Source organism: Natator depressus, chromosome 8, assembly GCF_965152275.1.
Source record: "Natator depressus isolate rNatDep1 chromosome 8, rNatDep2.hap1, whole genome shotgun sequence".
Lineage (NCBI taxonomy): Eukaryota > Metazoa > Chordata > Testudines > Cheloniidae > Natator > Natator depressus.
Genome location: NC_134241.1, coordinates 100,962,618 through 100,988,454, shown reverse-complemented (window position 1 = coordinate 100,988,454; position 25,837 = coordinate 100,962,618). Strand labels below are relative to the sequence as shown.

General features: G+C 43.5%; 1 protein-coding gene across 2 annotated transcripts in view; it reads right to left on the bottom strand.

Moving 5' to 3' along the window:
• Positions 1-22,251: 22,251 nt before the first annotated feature.
• Positions 22,252-25,837, bottom strand: part of MKNK1 (MAPK interacting serine/threonine kinase 1) — a 37,040-nt gene continuing 33,454 nt past the window's right edge. The window contains exons 13-14 of one of the 2 annotated variants that reach the window (XM_074961796.1): positions 25,535-25,578; positions 22,252-24,203 (exon numbers count right to left, since the gene is read on the bottom strand). In XM_074961796.1, the coding sequence (XP_074817897.1) occupies positions 23,972-24,203; positions 25,535-25,578 (276 nt within the window). In that variant the 3' untranslated portion in view covers positions 22,252-23,971. The remainder of the gene's footprint in view (positions 24,204-25,534; positions 25,579-25,837) is intronic. The other variant, XM_074961797.1, reaches the window with a different exon arrangement.

The window sequence follows — 25,837 nt, the reverse complement described above, 5'->3', positions numbered from 1 at the left end:
ATGCATCCTACAACAGTTGCTTTTGAAGCCTAAGGTCTGGTCCACAGCAGGATTTTATCCCCTGGTGGATCTGCCAAGCCACAAAGTTGCAAGCCCCCCGGCACCAGTCCAAAGCACACTGCACCAGTCGAATCTACACTAATGGCTAAAATCCCAGTGTAGACAGAGAATGAATTTCACCCTCCAACATCCTCAAACAAACAGACAGTGTACGATTCCTAGTGTCAAACCAAGTAGGAAAAAACGTTAAATAAAAACCTTTGCGAGGGTCTTTAGATAGCATCATAAAAGCAGTAAAAGAGCATTTTTTGCTCTTCATGTCTTTTTAAGCTCTGAGGTTTCACCTTTAAGTTCTTTCACAGGCAATGAAAACATATCATAAAGCAAAGGAGGCACAAAAAACTACAGAAGAAACGAGAGGGTTGGGGCTCATTCTTTCTCCATAGCAATAACAAAACATCAACCTGTCCAGGGGTTCCTCCCACCATCACCTCTATTTTCCACTCCCACCATCCAGCAGCCCCAAGGACAATCCCTCACAAAAGGATGCAGAATCCCCGATAATGGCACTTCCTGCCACTATGTTGAGTGCCAGCAGGCAACAAGGTTTGTTGTTAGATATTAGTCATCCAGACAAAGCTCATGGAAGCTTCAGGAGATGAACAAGGCACAAGAGAGGAAACAAACTACAGTAATAATGAGTAATAATCCAACTAACAAGCTCCAAGGGGGAGTCCTCATCTGGAAGAGAATCAGAGCGTGGAGATACTTGAATGTCTAGGGGCGAGGGGAAAGATTTTAACCGTAAGTCCCAGTTGGACATTGTAATTCAAGGTGAGTTAGTATTTTCCTGATTGAGCTAGTTACAGCTTCCAGTGAAAGCAACAGCTAGCATTGTGGAACAGCCTGTTTGACCAAGGCTGAACCATATTACAGGAACTCCTCCTTAAAGTCGTCCTGGTTAATGTTGTTTCGTTGCTGATCCATTAGGGACCAGGCTCGTTTAAAGTTGTGCGATGCTCCCTTAGAACGTGGTTTGGCAGCCGCCTGCTTTGTCCACCGCTTGCAGGAAGAGCAGCCCTTTGGAGCTAGCTGGTGGGGGCTTGGAACCAGGGTGGACCGTTGGCCCCCACATCAGCTCCCCGCTCCCCTAAATTCCCTGTGTGGCAGCTGCCCAGCAGGCTATCAATTGCCGGCAGTTCAGCTGCCCCTCCCCTCACTGCCATGTGCTGCTCCTGCCCTCTGCCTTGGAGCTGCTCCCAGGAGCCTCCTGCTTGCTGTGCGGGAGAAATGAGGAGGGGGGCCTACTGTCAAGGTGTCCCCCTCCCCCTTGCTCCTGCACCCTGCTTGCCCCAACTCCATAGAGCAGGGGGAACACACGACAGGGCTCAGGATGGAGGGAACTTCCTGGCAGCAGCTGCAGTCTCAGCTTGCTGATTAACTGAACAAGACAGTGTACTTAAGAGTGGATCAGCGTACTTAAAGGGGAAATGCGCATCTCTTTCTCTCTCTCTCACACACACACACACACACACACACAAAGCGTGTGCCTCTGTCTGCCATGCTGTCTCCCCTCCCTCCATTCCTGCTGTCTTGTAGAGCGTGAGGCTACATTAACAACGAGTTAACCCTTGAGGGCTCAGCCAATTGCTAGTTCATCATTTAGCAGTAAGGCATTCCCTGGGAAATATCCCACCCTCTGACTCCTCCACCTCAACCAAGCTTCACAATCATCATCGCTGTGTACAGTATTAAATTGTTTGTTTAAAACTTATACTGTGTGTGTGTGTGTGTGTGCGCGTGTGTGCGTGTGTGTGCGCGTGTGTGTGTAAAAATATAGTCTTTTGTCAATCCAAAGAACTTCTCATCAACGGAGCTCGAAATGCTTTACAGAATTGGGCCAGATCTGCAGATGTGTAAACTCGAGTAGCTTTACTGAAGTAATTAATTTAACCTCATAACAACTTTGTGACACAGGTCAGCATTAGAGCTGTACAAACAAAAACAGAAAAATTGAGATTTCCACTCCATGGGAATATTTCAACTTTTCTTTCATCCTGAATTAGGATAAATGTTGTGGAACAAAAAAATTTGATTTGGAAATAGTGAAATGCTTAGCTATGCCCACTGGTATCTGACTCCCATGATGCATCACACAGCTCAGACAGAGTGGAGACTGTTGCATCATGGGACTTGTAATCCAGCCAGCAAGGAGAGAATAGGAGCATGAGACACCTGAACTAAAGCTCCCATGAGACAATGCAGGGAAATGCAGTCTAATATTGGACTAAGTAAACCAAATTACTTAGATTTGGGTTGAATCAACCCAAAACAAGATATATTTTTTTGGTTTCCCTGAAGGAAAATAAAAGCATGTGAGCAAAATTGAAATCTTCCAGCTGAAAATTTTCAATTTTAATGGAAGCTTCATTGTCCATCAAAAAATCACTTCAACAGAAACTTCCCAACCAGCTCTAGTCAGCAGAATTAACATCACTTTTCCCATTTAAGATGATGAATAAGTGCCTTGTGTAAGGTCACATAGTAAATCTGTGGCAGAGTTGGACACAGAACCCAGTCTTCCAGACTCCTGGGCCTACGTTTTAACAATAAAAACCATGTATCTTTTCAGTCTATGAGCCACGAACCAGTGATCAACGATTGGCCAGAAATCCATTCCCAAAAGGTGTCAGGGATTTATACAGCAAATCAACAGTAATTTGTATCTGGCACCAGAATGAAAGGTGTATTATCCTCTGTTGTATCAAAGATCTCTAACCCTGTCTGCTGGAGCATCTCTTTGCTTATTCTTAATACACCATTCTCCAAACCTGATAATTAAAACACAAAACTCTAGCAGTCTCACCCCACACATCTCAGCAGAAGAGGTAACAGCAGAGAGATACTATGAGTGAGAGCTTCTGTTGCTAATGCATCAGTATTTTGACTAAGAATAACATAGGGCATTTACTCTTATAGTACACGAAGTCTTAGCATAAATAATTGAAGCCCGAAGTACAGTCGTCAGAACACATGAACCCAGACAATTTTGCGATACAGCTTCCTTGATAACTTAACGACATTTGTTTGCTTATTCACAGATGCTGATATTGTGGAGTGATTCTGCCACTCATTATTAATAGTTACTTATTATTCCTATTACTGTAGTGCTTAGAAACGCAATGGCATTGGGTGCAGTACAATACACACACACACACACACGGTCCATTTTCATAGATTCAAATGCCAGAAGGGACCACAACATCATCGAGCAGTCTCACCCCTTGTATAGCACAGGCTAGTAAATATTACCCATTTGCCCCTTTATTGAACCCAATAATTTGTGTTTGGCTCAAGCATCTCTCCCAGAAAGGGATCCAGTCATGATCTGAAGCCATCAAGAGATGGAGAATCCACCACTTGCCTTGATAGTTTGCTGCAAAGGTTAATCACCCTCACTGTTAAACAATTAGTGCCTCGTTTCTAATTTGAATTTGTCTGGCTTCAGCTATAAGCCATTGATTCTTGTTCTGCCCTTTACCGCTAGATTAAAGAGCCCTTTAGTACCTGGTATTTTCTTGCTGAGAAGGTACTCATTACATCATAATCAAGTCACCTCTCAATCTTCTTTATGACAAGCTAAACAGATTGAGTTAAGTCTCTCACTGTAAGGCATTTTCTCCAGCCCTTGAATTGTTTTGGTGGTTCTTTTCTGCCTGCTCTCCAGTCATTCAACATCCGTTTTTTAATGTGCACACCAGAATTTATGCTGTATTCCAGTATTGGTCTCCCCGATGCCATATACCAATGTAGAATTGCCTCCCAACTGCCCTGTCCATATATCCTAGGATCAGATTAGCCAGTTTTGCCACAGCATCATGCTGGGCTCTCATGTTGAGTTGCTTGGCCACTGTGACCCCTAAATCCTTTTCAGAGTCACTGCTGTACAGGATATAGGTCCCTGTTCTGTAGGTATGGCCTGCGTGTCTTGTTCCTTGCCTTGAAGAGCAACAGAGACACAGAACTGAAGAGCAACTTGTCCCAGGACACACACTGGATAATGTCAGAGGCAGGAATAGAACTAAGGTGCCTCCTGACTCCCAATCCAATGCCCTACCCATTAGACCACACTGCCTCTCTAAATTAAGGAAGGCCTGTAGTTTTATTTTCCCCTTCCAGGAAGGGAAGTGACAACTCCCACCACAAAAAACTAACTCCCCTCCACACTGCACCACTAAGCAACGCTTAGCTCTTACACGGCAGTTTCCATCCCTAGATCTCAAAACCCTCAAGAAGGCAAGTATCATTAGCCCCATTTTACAGATGGACAAATTCCGGCTCGGAGAGGCGCCCCAAATCACACAGCAGGTTCAGTGACAGAGCTAGAAAGAAGCCAAATCCCCTGGCTCCCCGTCCCATTCCCTATCTACTCTCACCAAGTACTCCATCTTCCCAGAAGGGAGGAGAGCCCTGCCTCTGTAGAGCTAAGCAGGAAGAGATGAGCAATCAGACCAGGGTCCCTGGCTGTGCCTCATCCCTTAAGATACAAAGGCAACTGCATGCACTACTGTAGACTAAAAGAGAAGCTAAACATACTCTAGGTGCATTATGTCTATGCAGGTGATGGGAAGGGACATACCTGCTCCTGTATTTTCACTCCATGCATCCGATGAAGTGGGTTCTAGCCCACGAAAGTTTATGCCCAAATAAATTTGTTAGTTTCTAAGGTACCACAAGGACTTCTTATTGTTTTTGCTGATACAGACTAACACAGCTACCCCTCTGAAATAGGTTTAATGGTTTTGAAAACGTTCTACCTGCCTGGGGTGTTAGCACCGCATTCATGACCATGGTATTCCAATGCCTTATAAGTTTTAAAGAACACACTGGCTCTAAGAATCTCTGTCTCCAGATGAAAAAAAAGGGCAGACTCGATCAGCTCTGTTACAATGTCATTGTCCCATAAACAATGCCTTTTAATTAATCTCCCTGTATTTTTTTTTTAGTTTAGAAAGCGGGGGGAAAAGACATACTGTACTTAAGAGGGGGCCATTTCAACCAAACAAAGCTGCCGCTGCATCTCTGAACCCCCTGTAAATATTAGGAGCCAAGGAGAATGCAGCTGCTCTTTGGGAACAGGGACACGTCCATCACTTGAAGTCACCGGGCTCCCCCCCGGGGTGAATTGCACCCTCGGCGTCCCTAGAATTAAGACTATCAATTGAGATGTGCTCCTTTGCTTCCCTGAGTCCGCGTCGGATGTGAGGCAGGGGTAGCGGTTACCATGGTAACCAATCTAATCTAATTTTAATTTGTGCCGTAGAGTGGGATCCCATAGCTGTCGTCTGAATTAGAACTGCCTCGCGCCCAAACCCGTCCCCTTTGGTTAAACATACAGAAGTCTTCTTTTTTTTTTTTTTAATATATATCAGGAATCTGTAGGTTTGGGTTTTGTTGTTTTTTTTAATTTCATCCAAATGAGCCTGCAGACTCTGGGAGGCAGAGGGACGAGCTAAGCACACACAGAGTGCATCATGCTGCTGAAATCTAACAGCTATGACAAGGGCTTAGAATGATTGAGGGCTGTGGGGGGGATAGAGTAAAACATTCCCACTGCGTTTGGAATGAAAACTGGCATAACCACTTCTTCCCACCTCCAGTGTTTAGAGCTTCCCAAGCAGAGCTGGGCAAACCACTGATTTTTCGGTTAGCTGACAATTAAAAATAATCAATCACAATTTGGGGTTGCTCCAATACCAGGTTTTCCTTAAATTTTGGCAAATCGAAAAGCCAAAACAAAAATATTGATTTCAGGTCAAAAGAAACATTTCGTGTGACCCAAAATGAAACCTTGAAGAGAGCTGCTTTTTTCAATGAGCTTTTAAAATAAAGTTGTTGAAAATTTCAAAATGAAAAGTCATTCTGAATATTTAAAAAAAAAAAATCAAACCATTTCATTTCAAAACCATCAAAATGTAACTTTTCCACTTCAGGAAAAATACTTAATAATACTTGGACAAGATACATAATAATACTTGGACAAGATAAGTCCTCCTCCTTCAGGGGAATGTGTCTTTTTAGGGATTTTTTTCCCCAAACAATACAGTGAATTTGATGCACATTTCACTCAATGTTTTGGTCAACCCGAATCTGCATTTTTCACCAAAACAAGTTTCAGTGGAAAAATGACACCCAGCTCTATTCCCCAAGTTCCTTCCTCTGCCATCCACAGTCACCTCTTCTGGGGGCCAGCTCCTTCTCATTCAGGGGAGGGCCTGGGAAAGCAAAAAAAAAAAATATTGTCCCAGCTGGAAAGGATAGATATCTGGGTAACAGCCGGATGCGTGTGGCATTACAGCCCAAAGGCTTCTCCCATCTGGTACGGAGGCAATCAGCTACTCTACATGAAATATCTTCACTGGCTCTGCCCAGGGTTTATCTGGTCTCTCCCCTTTTCCGACCCACCAGGTGGTCAATGATCATTATCCATCTAATTTTAATCATAAGATTCTTGAGGCAGGATTGTTGTTTTGTTGTTTTTCCCTTGTTTTTAATTATAGAAAGGCCAAAACTAGGGACATGAATTTGAACCTCCTTGGTTTCAGAGCAGCGGGGCGGGGTGTGTGTGTGTGGGGGGGGGGGCGGTGTAGTATTTGGAATCAATCTGAACTGCCCCCGCCTCCCCAGATTTTTCTTGCTGGGGCTCATCTCACAATAAAGAGGCTCTATAATTCATCTTGCTCATGAGAACGTCTGATCTTGCAAGGAGTTCCTTAATGGAAGATGGCAGATCTGAACCACAGTCAACCTTATTTGGGTGCCTGGACCACTGATGCTCAATACCAGCATGAAATTGATACCGATCATCAAGGTCCTCCAGCAAAAAGGAGACAGTCAGGGCTCAAAATTCTGAATATTTTTAGGTTTCAGAGTAGCAGCCATGAATATTTCTAATCTTCTTATGTGGCATCTCCTTTATGGGACGTTTGCCAGCATGGTAGCCCATTCTGTACTATCCTCTACTAATCTCTTGGTGGATGAATAGGCCTTTTGAACCACTCAATCTACCACATTGTCCAGCCCAGATCTTTTTCTGCCTTGCGCTATTCTGCCATCAACTTTCCCTTCCAGTGCCCATAAATATGCATCACCCATTGAACGTCTTAAAATGTGCCCTGCAAATTGAACCTTTCCTTCCAGTATAACAAACAAAATCAGAATACACATTTTTAAAAAAATCCTAATTAGGCCATCTTTGCGTAACAGTCACCTTTAGTCATCCCTGGCGATTAAGCTTGGGACCTCCAGGGCTAAAAACATCAGCACCTCAGTACCCTAGCTAGAGGCTACAGTAGACTCTCATCCTCTATGGATACAGGAAGGGATGATGACAGCAGGCTGCACAATGAGTCACATGTATACTTCGCAAAGGGGACAAACTATTATTTTCTTTTGCTTTGCTGTTCACGAACTCTGAAAAGCTACGAGCCAGGCGAGAGAGCTGCGTGGCTAGCAAGGGAAGAAAAGAAACCGTCCTCGTCTCAAAGCTCGGAGACAGTGGGGTGATTACTCATCCCATGATTGCCTTCCCCAGCTGCTACAAAAACAAAGCACTCATGTGTAGCCCACACATGGAGGAAGGGCCAGGCAGAATCACAGCAGATAAGAACATTGTTCCTTCAAGGTGAAGCTCCGATTTGAAGCCGCTGCCTTAGTTTAGTTTGATTGTAGAAGAGATGAATGTTAGCACCTGGAGAAGCAGCACCTTGGTGGAGGAGACACTTTTAGATATTGCCGAGTCACGTTACCAAAAGCAAGAGCGAGGAACAGGGGCTAGATCCTCAGCTGGTGTAAATCAGTGCAGCTCCATCAAACGTTGTGAATTATGCTGATTTACACCACCTCATGATCTAGATCATAGTTTCTACTGGCTCATCTTCAGCAAGCTCAAGGAAATCTATTCGTTTAGTCCTACAGTTCACAGCAGGCCTACATTCAGACAGCTGCCGAGTGCCTGCAACTTCAGTCAAATCCCACAAACTCACATCCCTGTAGAAAACAGACAAGGCCAGAGAATACAAAACAAACGTGACTGTCTGCTGTTACTCTTAAGGATACCACCATTCCTCTAACTGCAAGCATGGCATTAAAGGTCTATGGCAGCAGCCATTAATAATACTTGGACAAGATAAGTCCTCCTTCTTAACAGCCGGGTAAAATCCAATCTCATGCAAGCCAAAGGGGCGTATGTCTTCCTTCCACTAATAGCTCAAAGATGAGTCAAGAAGGCAATGAGCTCCATAGGACACCACCGAGAGGAAGCCTGCAGGCTGATTATAAATAATAAGCCAGCAGTGATGAGGCCAGGTGGCTGAAAGCCTCATGCAACTAGAAGTCAAGCTGCCTTTAAAGCAACAGTTGCAAGCTAGCATTCCCCTAGGGATGAGCAAAGGGAAGGGTTTCATTGTGGGGAGCATCGCATGAGATTTTACAATTATTTGCTTTGCCAGGTTTTTTTGTCCATCTCAAATTCATCTCCCCAGTTTTTGGATATATCAGATCGATCCAAACAGCAACCCAGATCCTCCGCTGCTGTAATCCAGTCAGCTCTGCAAATTTACACATCCGCTTTGTGTCTGTTAAGGGTACGTGCATTAATACCAGCTATGTGAACAGGACTTTTCTTTAATTTCAAATTCACAAATGCTTATCTCAAGCTACATCTTGGTCCAGATCTGAAATTCAGCTCAATTTTCTGCATCTCGATGAATTTGCTTCCAGTAGTAAATCCAGGCCACACGAAACCAGGAAAGCGGAGTATAAGCTCTTTGTGGCAGGACCTGCCTTTTTCATCTGTCTTTGTAAAGCACCTAGCGCAAGGGGGTCCTGGTCCATGCCTGAGGCGCCTCGATGCTACTGCACGACCGACACAACATTTTTAAAAGCAAAAAGATTTGAGGTAACAATTTGTAAATCAATATAAATAATTATCTTTAATGGGCCACTCTCAAGTCAAATATCACTGGCTAGATTGCAAGCTGACGTAAAATCAGCATCATTTCATTGCCTTCAGTGGAGCCCTGCTGATTTACAGGCCCCGAGGATGCATCCTCAATACTTTAACAAACAAATGCGTTTTGTTATATTGCAAGCCACACCTAGGAGAGTGTTGCATCTTAAAGAAGCTGTGAAAATTAAATTAGGTTTTTCATGGTTGGTTTCTTTTTGTTTGCATTATTCTCAATGCCCCGTGCCTCAGTTTCCCCAGCTGTAAAATGGTGATGATGATGCTGAGCTCCTGTGTAAGGTGCTCTGAGATCTGAAGCTGATGAATGCTAGGTAAGAGCTAGGTATTAATTTGGTTTGTAGCCAGCTTCTAGAGGGATTCACTTTCAAATTCTCATGCCCTAGAAATCCTGTTGAATTTCACCATACAGAATTTTTAACAGGCACTTGTGGGGGGCGGGGGGGGGGGGGAGAGGAGCTGTGCTTGCAAGCAAAAGGAACGTGGGTTTGCTGCAAACCTCAATGTGTCTATCTGTTCCTCTGCCACACAAAGTGTTGCGGGTGTACAAAATGACAATGCTAATCAATAACCGCAACTCCTTGATTTATTGGGGTTTGTGAGTATTCAGAACCCGGAAGACTCTGACCCTGAAACTCAGAGGCCCTGCTTCTCCGTCGCCTTGGCCCCTGTGTAGTCCAGCGTGAAGTGAGTCTAACATCACCACTCCCATTCAGCTGGGGGTTTCCCAACTACTTTGCACAGGTGTAAATAACTACACAACATGCAAGTCAGTGGAGATTGAGGCATTCCGGTGGCTGATAGTAAGACAGGACTGGACTGTCTCTTGTCCCCAGATCTCATGGAAATCCATTATTTCTGTGCAGGTCCACGTAAAAGCATGAGGCATGGCCGGAGTGTATACTTAGAAATGGGGTGCATCTGGTTGCTTGCCAGCATTTAAAATGAGGTGAAATCTGAGCAACATGACCCTCGAGCAGTGGAGGTAAACAGACAGGTCAATCCAGGTATGAAGCAATGCAGCATGGGATAACACTGGGAGGACTGCCAGAGGTGGAAAAGTTGATCCAAAATACAGATGCATCCACATGAACCTCTCTCTGGACTAACTCATCCTAAAATAGCCTTAATACATTTAATCAAAGGAGATTATTCAATTTGCAAGTAGTAGTGAAAGAATCAAAACATTGTCTCACATGGATGCATTCAATCCAAAGAAAACAGAAGTTAATACAAAAACCCCTCCCTTTGTAGACAATCCTTTTCATGCTCACATAGAGAGAGAGCCGGAGTAGAAACATCCAGCCTTATATTCCTGTGCTCTAAACTAATGTGGCCATCTGTCTTTGGAGAGCCAATGTTCTTCCTTTCAAACATTACAACATTTACAACAGAGAACGCTCTTGGGCAAAAGATGCGCCTGCTGCTGCAGGTGCCTCTTTTCACACACATTTCACTTCTGAACATTAGGTCAGGTTTTTCACTCCACTTACTTTCTTCTTGCCCACTTAAAAATAACATTTTGTTTAGTACCTCCAACATTATTCCATGTTGGTTTGCAGTCAAATGACTGGAAAGCTGAAAGTTGGCCAATCGCTTCCCTCATTAGAAATCACAAGTCTCAAGGACTTGAACTGCAGTGGATAGGATCAATAATTCATTGGCAGGAGAGGCGAATGAAAAGAAAACCTCCCTGAAGTAGGCGGTGGTGGGGAATCATTGACTTTGATGACAAGTATCGGGGGCAGCCGTGTTAGTCTGTATCCACAAAAACAACAAGGAGTCCAGTGGTACCTTAAAGACGAACAGATTTATTTGAGCATAAGCTTTTGTGGGTAAAAACCCCACTTCTTCAGATGCATGGAGTGAAAATTACAGATGCAGCATACAGTACGCATGGATAACAGGGGCATTTGCCTGGAAAGGCCCTGTGCTTTCATACAACTCCCTGGTATCCATTCTCCATTTGAGGTATTTATATGGTCCCCATTCCTATAATCTCTGAGCACCTCACAATCTTTAATTCTCACAACCCTCCTGTAAAGATGGGCAGTGCTGTTACCCTATTTTACAGATGGGCAGCTGAGGAACAGAGAGACAAAGTAAGCGACTTGCTGAAGGTCACACAGGAAAGGTTTGACAGAGCAGGGGATTGAACCTTGGTTTTCCAAGTCCCAAGCTAACACCCTAACCACTGGACCTTCCTCCTCCTTTATATATAATACAGTCTGACAAAGATTAACTAACCAGGATCTAATTGGATGCTCCTGCTAAACTATTCTTTTTTCTTGCTTAGAATTCCATAGGGTACAGATGGCGAGGAAAATTTTGCCTTATTTATATGCAACAGAGGTTTCGTGTTATAAAGGTTATCAAGTGGTTGGTACAGAGCATGATGGAAACATGGGTAGTTTATAGTCATCTCATCCAATTGCCAGGAAAACGTAAAAGCACAAATCATTGTGCAAATCATTCACTTCATCTAGAAGCAGAAAGGACCCTTAAAAATAATAATTAAATGAGAGAAAATACATAGTGAGATCCAAATGGTTTATAGCTTACTGACTTTTTTCCAACTGCCAAAGAAACGGCAAGAGGAAAAATATGAACTAACAACAAATTAAGTGAGAGTGCCTTGATACTTGGTTGTAGGGAGCTTTCAAATGACCCCAGAATCCTTCTTCCTTTCTCGCATTCACGTCCTCTCCTTGGGAGCTGTTCCTTTGCTATGCTGCTTATCTCTTCCCAAGTTGCATGCTGTCATTATATGAATAATTAAATTGTTCGTTGGCATAATAACCTGCCAGCCCTGAAATTCTGAGACATAACCAAGGGAATTTGCCTGAGTTTTCCCGACAGGGATTATAAACATAGGCTGCTCTTCCACTTTTCATTGCTTTTGGCAAGGATTTCCTCAGCCTTCAATCGGGGGGAGAATCAGAACCTTTGACAGAATGCAGCTTACTCTGTATTCTTGTCCAAACCATTAGCAGACTCTGAAATAACTGTCCCACGTTAAGTAGGGGTGATTCATTGAAATTAAAAAATATATACATCTAATGACACATTTTCAAAAAACAAATGGGAAAATTTTGGCAAAAAAAGTCCCCTCTTTTTTCATACCATTTGTAGATCTGGTTAAAATGTTCTGAGTTTCAAAATGTCAACACAATTTTGAAATTTGGGCAGATAACGGGGAAAAAAATACAAACTTTCCTTCCACCTCAAATATTCTATTTGCTAAATTGGGATTAGTATTTAACGCGTACTGCAGTAGCATCTGGGAACCTGAGTCATGGATGAGGGATCCATAGTACTAAGCAAACACAGAACCAAAAGACAGTGTCTAGCGCTCAAGAATCTAAGTCTGATTGATTACATAATCAATTGGTGCATTTTTACTTCTCTTCTTTAGCAAAATCCAATTAAGAGCTTTGTGTAGCTACTGCATGGTTTCTCCAATGCAGCATCGTCCTTTTAAAGTACATTGGTGAAAGATCAGGTTTTTTAGATAGCTTTGCATTCAATGGTGTTATTTTATTCTTGAAACTTTCCTTTGCTGTGATATCTACCAAAAAATCGACACCCGTTTGGCTGCTGCACCGATATGACTGCCAATCATGCTGACCGATAGCGTCTCATTGTTTCCTTGTATTCTCCCCAGCTGTCCGTCTGTATCCAGCTGTGTGTTGACTTATATTGTGAGCTGGTTGGGGCACGCACCATCTTTTTGTTGTGTTTGTACAGCATCTAGAGCAATGAAGTCCTGATCTGGGACTGGGACTATGGTAATACACAAATAATGGTGCAAGACTCCTCATGCTCTTTATAGATATGCTATTTCAGAGGAGAGATGGGCCTGAACGGGAACGTCAGCTCCAAACAACTGAATTTGGGGACTCTTTGGACCCAGGATGCCACATCTATCATCTGGGCTTCTGTAACCCTGGAAAACATCAGTTATCTGCTTCCGAGCTTCAGCAGTGGACGTTACATCACTCTCCCTCCCTTCCCCCACTACCTTCACTCACCCTTGGACTCTTCTGGGATGGGGGCTTCCATATGCCTTGAGCCCCTGACTGTTCAGGTGAATGTGGCTGCTCCCCTTCCGCTGCTTCTTTGGGGGGAAGGGGAGCTTTCCTGACCCAACCCTGGCCCTAATCCCCTGGAAGTCTTCCATGGGGTAGCAGATGGTCAGATACACACAAAGGGCAGCAGTCTGTGGTACTTTCTGCTCCCGGTAGCATCCACTACAGCTATCCCAGAATCCCTTGCATGTTTGGCTAGAAGCCTGAACCCTGAGACCTTGAGCATCACTGTTCAGGCTGCTTTTACTTCTTTTTAAAAAAGGGAAAAAGAGAAGCCTTTTTGCTTACTAAGACTTGAGGCCAGGCACGCGTACCAGAGGGAACTCCTTGAGAGCCCTGACTGAATCATAAGGGGGACGTTAATAATTATTCCATCTTATTTATATAGCACTTTTCATTACCAAGTGCTCCAGAGCGCACAGGAAGGAAAGTACGTACTGAGTGAGCAGCTGTTTAAGTTTATTTTAATCTCTTCGGTATTTCTTTTTGGCTTCATCGTTCAATGTGTGGCCCGTGCATTAGCCACGGCCCATCATCCTGCACTCAATACGGAATTATTAATTTCCTGAGAAGTTTTTAGATGATGCTCTTAGCGAAGTCTCTCAGTGCCTTAAAAACACGAATGAATTTATGTTCACAACACCCCCGGGAGGCGAGGCGAGATATTTAGCCGCGTTTTGCAAACAGGGAACTGAGGCACAGAGATTAAAGCCCAAAGGGTCAAAAGTGTTCACTCATTTGAGGCATCTCGTTTGAGATGCCTAAGCTTTATTTTTCAGAGTGCTTAGATTTTCTGTGGTATTTTGTACGTTCAGAGCCGAGCTCCCCTTCACCACAGTTGCAGTTGTGGGGGGTGGGGGGACCTCTAGAACCATGCTTACCCCTCCCCATGGGTCATCAGCAAGGCTGAGATCTCTGGTGCCACACACAGTCCTCAGACACTTGAGCTAGCTAGCTAACTGGTAGCAGCAGAAAGCTTTCACGTTCTCGGTGGCTCTACCACTAGAGAGGGATGGAGACACTTTACCAGTGGGTTTCACAGCTCCCTGCTGACAATGATCTGGATGCATGGGATGGATTGCACCCTCAGCAAGTTCATGGATGACACTAAGCTGTGGGGAGAGGTAGATGCACTGGAGGGTAGAGATAGGGTTCAGAGTGACCTAGACAAACTGGAGGATTGGGCTAAAAGAAACTGGATGAGGTTCAACAAGGACAAGTGTGGAGTCCCGCACTTAGGAAGGAAGAATCCCACGCACCGCTCCAGGCTGGGGACCAACTGGCTGAGCAGAAGTTCTGCAGAAAAGGACTTGGGGATTACAGTGGACGAGAAGATGGATATGAGTCAGCAGTGTGCCCTTGTCGCCAAGAACGCTAACGGCATATTGGGCTGTATTAGTAGGAACATTGCCAACAGAACGAGGGAAGTGATTATTCCCCTCTATTCGACACTGGTGAGGCCACATCTGGAGCATTACATCCAGTTTTGGGTCCCTCACTACATAAGGGATGTGGACAAATTGGAGAGAGTCCAGTGAAGGGCAACGAAAACGATCAGGGGGCTGGGGCACTTGACTTATGAGGAGAGGCTGAGGGAACTGGGCTTATTTAGTCTGCAGAAGAGAAGAGTGAGGGGGGAATTTGAGAGCAGCCTTCAACTACCGGAAGGGGGGTTCCGAAGAGCTCGGCTGTTCTCAGTGGTGGCAGATGACAAAACAAGCAGCAATGGTCTCAAGTTGCAGGGGGGAGGTCTAGGTTGGATATTAGGAAACACTATTTCACTAGGAGGGTGGTGAAGCACTGGAATGGGTTCCCTAGGGAGGTGGTGGAATCTCCTTCCTTAGAGGTTTTTAAGGCCCGGCTTGACAAAGCCCTGTCTGGGATGATTTAGTTGGGGTTGGTCCTGCTTTGAGCAGGAGGTTGGACTAGATGACCTCCTGAGGTCTCTTCTAACCCTTATCTTCTATGATAAGAAGAATGGCGAGAAGCAAGAACGATGAATTCAGCTCCAGGTTCTGGAGGGGAGGATGTTCTAATGGTGATAGACTCTTCTGCCCCAGTACCCCCCAACCTACCACTGTCCCCTTTGCTCTTAACCCTTCTCCCCAGCTGCTGCCCTCCTTCTATAATCCCCCCAGCTCCTGTCCATTCCCCCACTCCTCCTCTAACCCTTCCCCAGCTCCTGCCTCCCTCTCTCCATTTTCTGCCCCCATCGGCTTCTCTCTCTGGTTCCTGGTCCTCACCCCGTCCTAAGAAGCCTATCCCCCCCTCTTTCATTCTGTCATTAGAGTCAGGCTGCTCCTCCTCTATTCCACACTGCCTGGGTGTCAGCCGTGGGCGCACCAAGAGACAGAAGAGAGGGTCATCCCTGGTGTTTAGCCTTTCAAGCGCCCAGGAAAAACAATTGCAGGGAAAAATCCTGCTCAGTCCCTGTAGTCCAGGGCTGGTGCAGGCTCCGCTGCTTTGTGGGGATGGCCCTCACTCAGTCTAGTTGGCACATAAAAAGCCATGAGAGGTTGGAGCATGCTCAGTACGTAGATGCTTTTTCAGAGAATTTATGCTGATTTTTTTTTAAATTTTTTTTAAAAGATTAAATCTAAGGCAAACACCCTGCATGGAAAATTTCAGCCTGAACCATTTAAGTTTGGCAAAGTTATAAACAACTACAAACAGGGTCTTAGAATAAAAAGTGTTTGGCCACCTTAACTATAGGTACCACTATGCGTCACCGATCAAACAAAATTCTCCCCAGGGTCAGGCCACTACTGAAATGCATGCAATTGTTTAAGAAGGCATGAAACTGTTAACAGTTTAGTACAGGCAATGAAGAATACGCTGTCCAGTTGTGACAGGAGGGAGAGCTAAGGTGTTGCCCAAATTGGAATTTGGCCAGAACATGAGAGTTAACACAGCCTGATTTTGCAAAAGTTACCCAAGGAATTCTCTAACAGCTTTACAGTGGTCATCACCATAAAGAACTTGCCAAGTTTGCCATAAATACATACATATACCCAGTATTACCAAAACTGTCCTAGAAGTACTATATAGAATAACATAGATACTGCACATATTAATATTAAATGAAGCTATTTCAACTTGATCCAGTACCGTGGTTCTCAATCGGGGTACACAAACCCCCTGGGGCTATGGAGAAGGCTTCCAGGGGGCACATCAACTCAAAGTATTTGCCTAGTTTTACAACAGGCTACATAAAAAGCACTAGCCAAGTAGTACAAACTAAAATTTCAGACAATGACTTATTCATACTGCTCTATATACCATACACTGAAAATACAATACTTATATTCCAACTATATGTAAAAAAGTAATTTTTCAGAAATAGTGTGCTGAGACACTATTTTTTTGTCCAATTTTGTAAGCAAGTAGTTTTTAAGTGAGGTGAAACTTGGTGTACGCAAGACAAATCAGACTCCTGAAAGGGGTAGAGTAGTCTGGAAAGGTTGAGAGCCACTGATCTAGCAGTCATTGAGCTCGGTCAGTTGAAAGAGTCTTGGTGACTTCAATACTTTGGCATTGGATCAATCCATTAGTTCTTCTTCGAGTGATGGTCCCTATATGGATTCCAGACATGGATGTGCATGCATGCCATGCGCCGGAACTGTTTGTAGCAGTGTCCGCTAACCCACACCTGCGCCGACCACATCTGAGGCTTTGCTGTGAGGCAAGTATTCAAGAGTAAACCAGCTGATTTACATCTCACCTGCAAGACAGCACATCGACTCCTAACTCCATGCAGGAACATAGTTAACTACAACTTGGAGGGATAAGCGTCTTCTGCTAAATCATGAACATGTCTCTTGAGGTCTCCCCTCCAAGCACCATCCCAGCCTGATACTGTTAAGTTTTTGAGAGCCAGTAGGATGGCAACACAAAGTGGCAGGTATGGCAGCAATGACAACTCCAGTTTCTTCAATCCACTGCGCCACACTCCTAACGTACTACTTGCAAATCAGGTTCCTGCTAACACAGCTTGGGGGTCTTCCTTTCCCCATTCACCTCATCTCTCCAGGCGGAACACCTGTCCTGTTTTATCCTCCTATCAGTTGCCACCACAAATAATCCACTCATTTCTGTAACTAAGTTGCCCCCAGAATAGTTTACCTGTGAGAGAGCCAGGCTGTGAGCAGATGGATCTCTCTAGAGTGACATAGGAAGGCCAAACAAATGCCAATCATAATCAACAGACCTGAATGCAGATATTTCATGTAAGGCCCTGAACGTCCTTCCAAAAATCTCTGAAGACTGTGCTAACTGTGAACAGCTATTTCTGGCTCTAATGAAATGAACATTCTCCAGAGAGGCCCCTCCTAGGGTTTGCCTGATCAATCAGTTCATAGTTAAGTAATGCTCACCACATGGCAAAAATATATTACTGCAGAAAAATATTTACAAAGACTATAATTCTCAGCTTGTAGCCTTTGGTCCTCTTCTACTGCCTCTAAGGCTGGAATTCACCCCCTCTGCTTTTTTATCTGCCATCCACACTCTCCTCTTACATATTCCTCCACCAAACTCCCTTCTTCATGTCTATTGCAGCAGCTCCTAGAGGCCAAAGTCTGGGTGGTGGTTTATCATGCAAGAATAGAGTCAAGGACACCCCTTGCTCCAAGGGCCATCGCAACACAAATAAATAATGGAGACATGAGTTGACAAAGGGGAATAGGAGACAAACGTTTTCCCCAGAAAGCAGCCTGTAGCTGGGAGTCAGACTCCACCAAGGACTTTGCTATTGCTATTTGAGCTGGTTGATAAATTTTTGATGACTTTTCTGTCAAACCATTTTGCCAGCTCAAAATTTTAGGTCAAAAATGAGAGAGACAGACAGCAACTCACATGAACAGCCAAAAGCCTGGTGGTGAAGGCCCTCACCTGGGACGTGGGAGACCCAAATCCAGATTAGAGTTGGACATTGGGTCTCCCACATCCCAATTCAGACCCCAACCACCACGCTATGCTCGGGTGTGTTTTCATGACGAGTTTCCAAGGTCTTGTTTTCATTCCGTATCAGAAGGGAGCAAAAATTTTGAAGTCTTCAATTTTTTTTTTTTTTTTTGCTAAATAGAATTTGTTTTCCAGCCCAAACTGCTACTGATCTTATGCAGAAGTTGTTTAGATATTACAGTGATGGTCAGTAGCATAAAATTCAGATACATAAGCCAGAAGGGACCAGTCATAGTGCTGGTATTCTGTGCTTCTCTGCTAGGCTGTGTCTACACTTACAAGTGGTGGGTGGAATACATACACTGCACAGACCTCCAGCACGGTATGAAGAGCAGTGTAAACGGAGACTCTGATTAGCCAAAACCTTCGGGTACATACTCTACATATCCAAGCAATGACTCCCCCGAGTACATTGCTATTTTTAGCAGGGTCGTGTCCCACTGCCAGAGCCTCTCACTGCTGCACGTAGCTAGCTACACGCTGCATTGTGGACGCAGCCTGCTTTTCGCTACAGCACATAGCTACGCGTACTCTCCACACCACCGCCAGTGCACACAAGCCCTTAGATGACAAACCGGCTCTCTTACTCTCAGGGTTCATTACCACCAATTTACATCAATTTGCACAACATCTGATTAATAAAGCAGCCCATTACTACTACTCCCATTAAGCCCACTGGCAAATTGTATCGATGAAGAGTTCACTTTATGAAGTAGTCTCCCCCTATTGTCAGAAGAGAAATGTGCTTACGGAGAACATCTCCCTCTAAACTTGCAACAGCTTTTCACAAAACCAAAACAGAATACTGCTGTTTTCAAAACTACTTCGTCCAAGGAAAGTGCCTTTCTCTACTGCACCCATCACTGTGGTATAAGCCAGTCACACAAACATATTTCGTGGTGAATGAAATCAAGCAGCAAGGGAAAAGGGAACCATGAGTATGGCTTAGTACAATTATACATTTCCTCAGCATTGTCAGGTCTTTTGGTTGCCATGACAGTGTGTTTCCATGGAAGTCAAAACTTGAAGCCTGTTTCTGCCACTGGAACGTCCAAAGAAAATCATCAGCCTTGGAAATTAACCAAGCTGCTCTTAAGTTGAAAACCAGCCCTCCCACAGCCTCTGCAAAAATAGACTGTCTTTCCATTTCTGACATAGGAGTAAGAGGGAAAAAACATACACCTAGGACCATTAGCACCCTTTTGTACAATGAACGATATGGAAAGTAAACCCTTCTAAAAAGCTTTGCCAAGATTGAGCATGAATATTTGTATTAAAGGTCACTTGAAGATATATCATGCGCACAGACTGCAAAATCTTGCAAAATGTTCTGTTCCACAAGATTTAAAAGAATGTAATTCAGTACTTTGAGATTAATGAGGGTTGGTTACTGTTCTTTTAACTTCAGTATGGGGTTAATTAAATGCTGTCTATGGGGATGCCTTACTTAGGACTAAATATCAGTTTCCTTAAGGAAACAGTAGGTTAGTGAGTGTCCCTAGCTTCTGTATGCCCGAAACTGGGGGTGGATAACATCACTTGAGGATTATCCGATCTCTTCATTCCCTCTGAAGCACCTGGCATTGGCCACTGTCAGAAGACAGGATATTGGGCTAGATGGACCATGAGGCTGACCTGGTGTGGCTGATCTTATACTCGTTAGATCTTTGATGCTTACTAACAGCCTCACCGCATATCCTGACAGTCAGATTTCACCTGCCAAGGCCCACATGTGGGAAACAGCATAGGACAGACACCCAAAATTAGGGACCAAATTAATGCAGGAAAGTTTAAATGATATCAGATTCCTCCTTGTAGAGAAATGACTTTCTATAATGTCACCATCATAATCCTGTAAGGTGAAGGGACACCAAGGTGTGTGCGGAATGTGCAACTAAAGTGAGACATTCCTTGAAAGAAGGGACAATTGAGATAAAAGAAAAATTGGTATTCTGCCCAAAGGCTCAGATAAAAGTCATGGGGATGATTCATCAGGTCCTGAAGGTGGGTGGGGCCAGTGTCACTCTTACTGATCTGTAGAAACACTAATCCTCTTTAGATGGCACCTTGATGTGTTGCAACAGGTCAAGGGAGTTCTCTCAACTGCAAACCTGAGTGATTCCGTGGTGATTCAGCCTCTTTTATATTGTCCCACTGGCTCTGATGTGATTCACCAAGGAAATGGAGAGACTTTCCAGTAGGCCACCTTAAAGGCAAGGCTTGTGAAGATAAGGGCAAAACCATTGATACTCCAAGGATGCATCTTAGCCAGTACCTAATCTTGTGATTCATTCTCCATCTTCAGGAAGCAAGAAAACTGAAGAATTTAAGTTGCTGGCAAAAGTGTGAAATTTTCCACTTGTATGGAAAAAATGGCAAAGACATACTAAATATACCAAACTCCTTAGAAAACACTAGGACCTAACATATTTGAAATCTTTAATTCTAATATGAAGACACAGGAGGTAAGAGGAGTAAAAGCATTTAGTAGTAACAGAGCTAAAGCACTGTTACCCCCTGTATGGATATTGTAGTACTTGGAGCATAGCTCCTATCTTATTTATCAAGACAAAAAAAAAGTGAACCTCCCTCTCCCTTTTGCTGTATTTCCTGCTGGATGCAAGAGAATGTTAAAACAGATGCATCTAACGCACATTTTAATAAAGTACCTGGAACAGGATATGATCAGAGGGCTGACTTTAAAATGAAGGTGATCACCAAGGAGGGATTCAAGAAAGCTGATGAATCAGAGATGCTGGCTGTCTGCCTTTGAATTCCAGCCATGTTCAGAGCTCCTTGAGAAGATTTACTGAACACTACAATATCTTTCATAGGATGAATTATCTGCTTCCTCCAGTTTTTTTAAGATCGAACACCGCACCCCTCAGTGTTGCAAGCTGTACTCTGCCTAGTGAATTGCTGTTCATTTAAAGACAAGACGGCAAATTTGTGATCATCTATCCCTGTAGGATCTGAACTAGGTTTGTTCATTCATTTTTAAAAACACATTCAAGATGAAGATTTTGGGACAACATTCAAAACTTTGAAGTTCTTAACGGAGTAAACAAGTTTGCTTAAAGGTCAGTCAAGTTCAGGAGGTTCACTTAGTTTCTAACTTTATACGGAGGGAATCTACAACCAGTTTCACAAGGTAATGTTTTTCCCTCTGAACGCCTAAAAAATAAGAATCAGCTGAAGTTAGCCCAGATGACTGCATCCCTCCTCTTAAAATTCGTCGTCTCCAAATCTTAATACGTGCCAACTAGAACTTGAGACCACAGGACATCAGGTGACGTTCACAATCTTTTCACAAGCTTTGCTTTGACACCAAATATATATTGTCCACCTGGACTTAAGGGCACAGTCTCAAATTTAAAGGGACTGTTGAGAAATGTCGTCTGGATTCTATGTATCCAAAGGCTCAAATTCTCCTCTATATGTGTAGCAGTCTTTACCCATTAAGAGTGTACAGAAGAGCCATAATAAATGGTCTGCATCGATCGTAAGAGTGCAAACCTTTACATCAACCAATGTGACCACATTTTAAAATCAAAATGACAGTACGACCTGCATTCACAAGAGCCGGACGCTACGCTAAGATATACTGAAGCATCTCTCTCCTCCAGCAGGACCTATGGACAGCAGCAGCTCCATGACTTTCAAACTGGCAATTCCTCATTGTATGTTTGTGTGTAAATACGTGCATGGTATGCTTCATTTCTTACTGTCTCCTACAGAATGAGCAGGGAGAATGGACCAGTAAGCCAGCAGATCTTCCCAGATCCAAGGCCCCTGCTCAACTGACCTCCCCTCACCTTGACAATGCAGCTTCTTCTACCTCCAACCTCCACTGGACAGTAGCATCTGCAGAGGTATTGGGCTTGATGCGGAAGATCACTAGGTGAAATTTATGACTTGAGTTACACAGGAGATCAGGCTAGATGATCATAATGGTTCCTTCTGGCCTTAAAAATCTAGAGATTAGTTTTACCATGAAAGAGACTATTACAACACTGGAGATGGATAAAGACAATATAGAAGGTAAATTAAGTTTAATTTTCAGTACACAAGTTAACAAGAGTGTCACAGAGAGCGGTAAGCAAATTGCTTCCTGAGTTTTCAGTCTCCAAAATCAGACCAAAAATACACAGTAAATTATGGAATGTATTAAATCTATAACTTAACATTTTAAAAAACAAGGCTAAGTACAATTCATAATCTTTACCACTGGCACAATATATAAAATAGTTTAAATAAAGTATAACATTTTCTTATTAGTCACTAATACAGCATGTTGTATAAAAATATTTATATATAAAAATACACACTTCTCAAAAGGCAAATGTGAAACTCTGACAGACTGGGCGATGAAATCTGCTATAGTTCAGACTTCTCCATTTCCAATGGTTTCCTGTGTTCATTCTCTAGCTGTTTAGGATGATTAATCCTGAAATCTGAAGGCATATTTTTCACCTGCCATGACACATTAGTATAAATTTTCAAAAACGACTAGCACTTTTGCATGCCCAGCCTGAGACAACTTAAAAGGGCCAATTTTCACAGTGTGGATGCTGAGCGCTTTCTGAAAATGAAGTGCTGTTAAGGTACCTCAAAGTTGAATACTTAAAATTGCTAGAGACTTGAAAATTTGGGCCAATGCACTTCCATGATCGCTCTTGAACCACCTTGGCTCAGTATGCATAATGTAACAATGCAGTAACAAAAACATTCTGATCTGAACCTCAGCCACCTGGTTTGACTGCTGCAAGTGCCTGACCATGCCCCCTCCCTGCCCTCACACAAACTGTATCTTCCCACTGGCTGGAAAAGCTCAGATTTCTCACCAAACATACTTGATTGGAACCTGTGCATTCACCCCTCCTACATCAAGAAATAGTCAGGATAACACAGGAAAAATTAATTAGAGACATGCTCCTCATGAGATAAAGATCCCTACATCATTGTCCTTAGTATAACATACATTCGTTTAAAGTTTCTCTGCTAAGACTACTATATCAGATTCAGATTTAAGAATGTAACTGGAAAGAAAAGGTGGAATTTAATGTATTAAAACAGAGAGCAACAGCTGAAATTGATATGAGTACATTCTAGTTATGAGACTATAAAGAGATGTCTGGTATAGAACTAAAACAATGTTCTGGGTCCATGTGCTTGCCCACTGGACCCCCTCCCCAAAAGATGAAAATCTACTTCCTGGCATTTGTGTTTGTTCCAAGGCCCTGATCCTGTTACATGCTTGAGCATCCTCAGCATCTTGCAGGATGCGCTTAACTCCAACTGAAGCCAATGGGAGTGGAGAGGGCTCATCAAGTTGCAGGGTCCAGCCTTAAGCATCCTCTGCACTTCCTGAGTCAGTAGGTGCTAAGGACAAGGGGCACTAACGGCCTTTTGGTGGGTTAAAAGAAATGTACGGAGTAGATCATTAGCAGCAGCTCCAGCTGATTAAAGGAGCAGCACCAAGAGGCCCCAAAGGAGCAGCACCATAGTTTCCTACGCAAGGGTAGTTGAGTTGGGGGTAGAAAGTCTTTGTACTCAGACATGCAAAGCAAGAGAACTCTTCCAAATGTCCTCAAGTCTACATTTTAAAGTGTGCTCTTTTAAGAGAAAATAAGGAAAGCTTAGTGATTTATCATCTCTGGAAACATAGCAGCAACCTCGCTTTCTTTAGTTTAAAAAGAATTTCAATTAAATTGTCTTAATCTACCAAATCCATCAAGCAAAAACATTCCTACAAAATGTATCCATTTAAAAGGTACAAGTCCCTTTACAAATGAGCTTACTACTAAAAGTCATTAAATCTTGATGTCTATTAGACTTTAAAATTCATGAAGTAAAGTTGACCAATCCCATTAGATCCTACAGCAAGGTCAGCATGTCAAAGGGCTGCATGAGTGCCTGGCTGGAAGTCACCATTTTTGGTGGCTTGGGTCATTGCTCTGCGTTTGGCTAAGCGGGATTTGGATGGGGGAGAAAGCTTCATGGAACACATGGCCTGAGCGATGTTCTCTTGCTCTACGTCCAGATCATTCTCGTGCTGCGACAGCTGACGGTTAAGGGCAATGGCCTCTGCTGCAAAAAGCGTCAGGTCTTTCGTGCTGCTGTTCCTTCTGCGGGAAAAGGAAAATCAGGTTATACAACGTATGCACAGAAACCACTAGACCCAACTATGCACCTGCCAAGTCTTCTTAAGGAAACCTTTGTTTAGCAAGCAAGACACTTTGAGGTTTTGTTTTCACACTTGTACTTGTTAGGACGACTAGTGATTCACGTTATAACGTGGATCTGGTCCCATGGTTTGGGCACTAGTCTGGGACTCCGGAAACCTCGGTTCAAGTCCAGTCTCTCTGTACCTCGGTTCTCCTCTGTAAAATGTGGATAATAGTTTCCCACCTGACAGGGTGTTGTGCAGATAAATACATTAGAAGATTGTGAAGCGAACTGATACTACAGTAATGGGGGCCACAGAAGAGACAGACAGACTTAGAAAGCACTTCAGAAATAAGTTAACCCTGCTGCTATTATTTGTATTATGGTAACAACTAGAGACCCCAACCTCTCTATAACTAGACCCTGTACATAAACCTGAGTGAGGTAAGTACAATGCTCTTGTTACAGAGGGGAATGAGCCCCAGGAAGTAAAGTGACTTACCCAAGGACACACAGTGATGCAGTGGCAGAGCTAGGAATAGGACCTGGGTGTTCAGACTTGCAAAACCCCTCTGCCACAGGGCCTGTTGCTCAGAATTTTTCACCAAAACTGTCACTGAGGCCTGACCTTACTCCCTCTTGAATTAATGGCACAATTCTCACTGACTTCAATGGGAGAAGGATCAGACTGTGTGGGTGCAGCAATCATTCACCCATCATTGAAACACAACTTCCTTAGACACCGTGCACCTACATGTCTTTCCTCCTGTGCCCCACACCTCCCATCCCACCCTTCAAATCCCTCCAAGCATCTCAACACAGAGGAATGCCCTTTATTGCCTCTTCCACAACTAATCCAGATTAGATACAAAAAAAATCCCAAGCATTAGCACAACAAAAAAAATTATTGCAACCATATGTGCAAAATAAGCGTGCTTTCCCTAAAGGAGCTCTCCCAAGTTGTTACCCTAACGCTCTCCCCAGAACCCAGGTGGTGAGATTACTTTAATCAGTAAGTGTCGCCTCAACTAAATCTCTCTTGCTTTCATGCCTTTTTTATTCCATGTGGAACATAGGGCCTTCACCACTGCCTTCCATCTTTGGTGGTCTCCTGCTGCACTTTGAGCTTCTTCCCAGGTCATTTGGACAGCTTTCAGTTCTGCTTCTATTGTGCAGGTCCATGTTATCTTTGTTCTACTTTGTCGCCTCTTGCCCTGAGGGTTCCAGTCCAATGCCTGTCTTGTGATGTTATTCTCAATTAAAGCAACAGATTCTTAACAAGGAAGGTTACCTTTGAAGAACTTGTGGCGTGGGTAATCCCCTTTCAGGAGCCTGCTATAAAATTTTAATTAAAAAGTTAGGTAAATTTCCTTACTGTACTTGCATTTGTGCTGCCCAAGATTTTCCAACAGAAATCTATTCTCTGCCCACCCCGCATCGTTACAACCAAAACACTTCATATTTAATGACAGATTTTCTATTTTCCGAAGACTTTAATAGGACTCAACACATTTCTCAGCTTCCTTGTCTTTAACGGAGATCCCATAGGGATTCAACAATTGTGCAACTTTAAGGCAGTTTAATAATTGGGAAG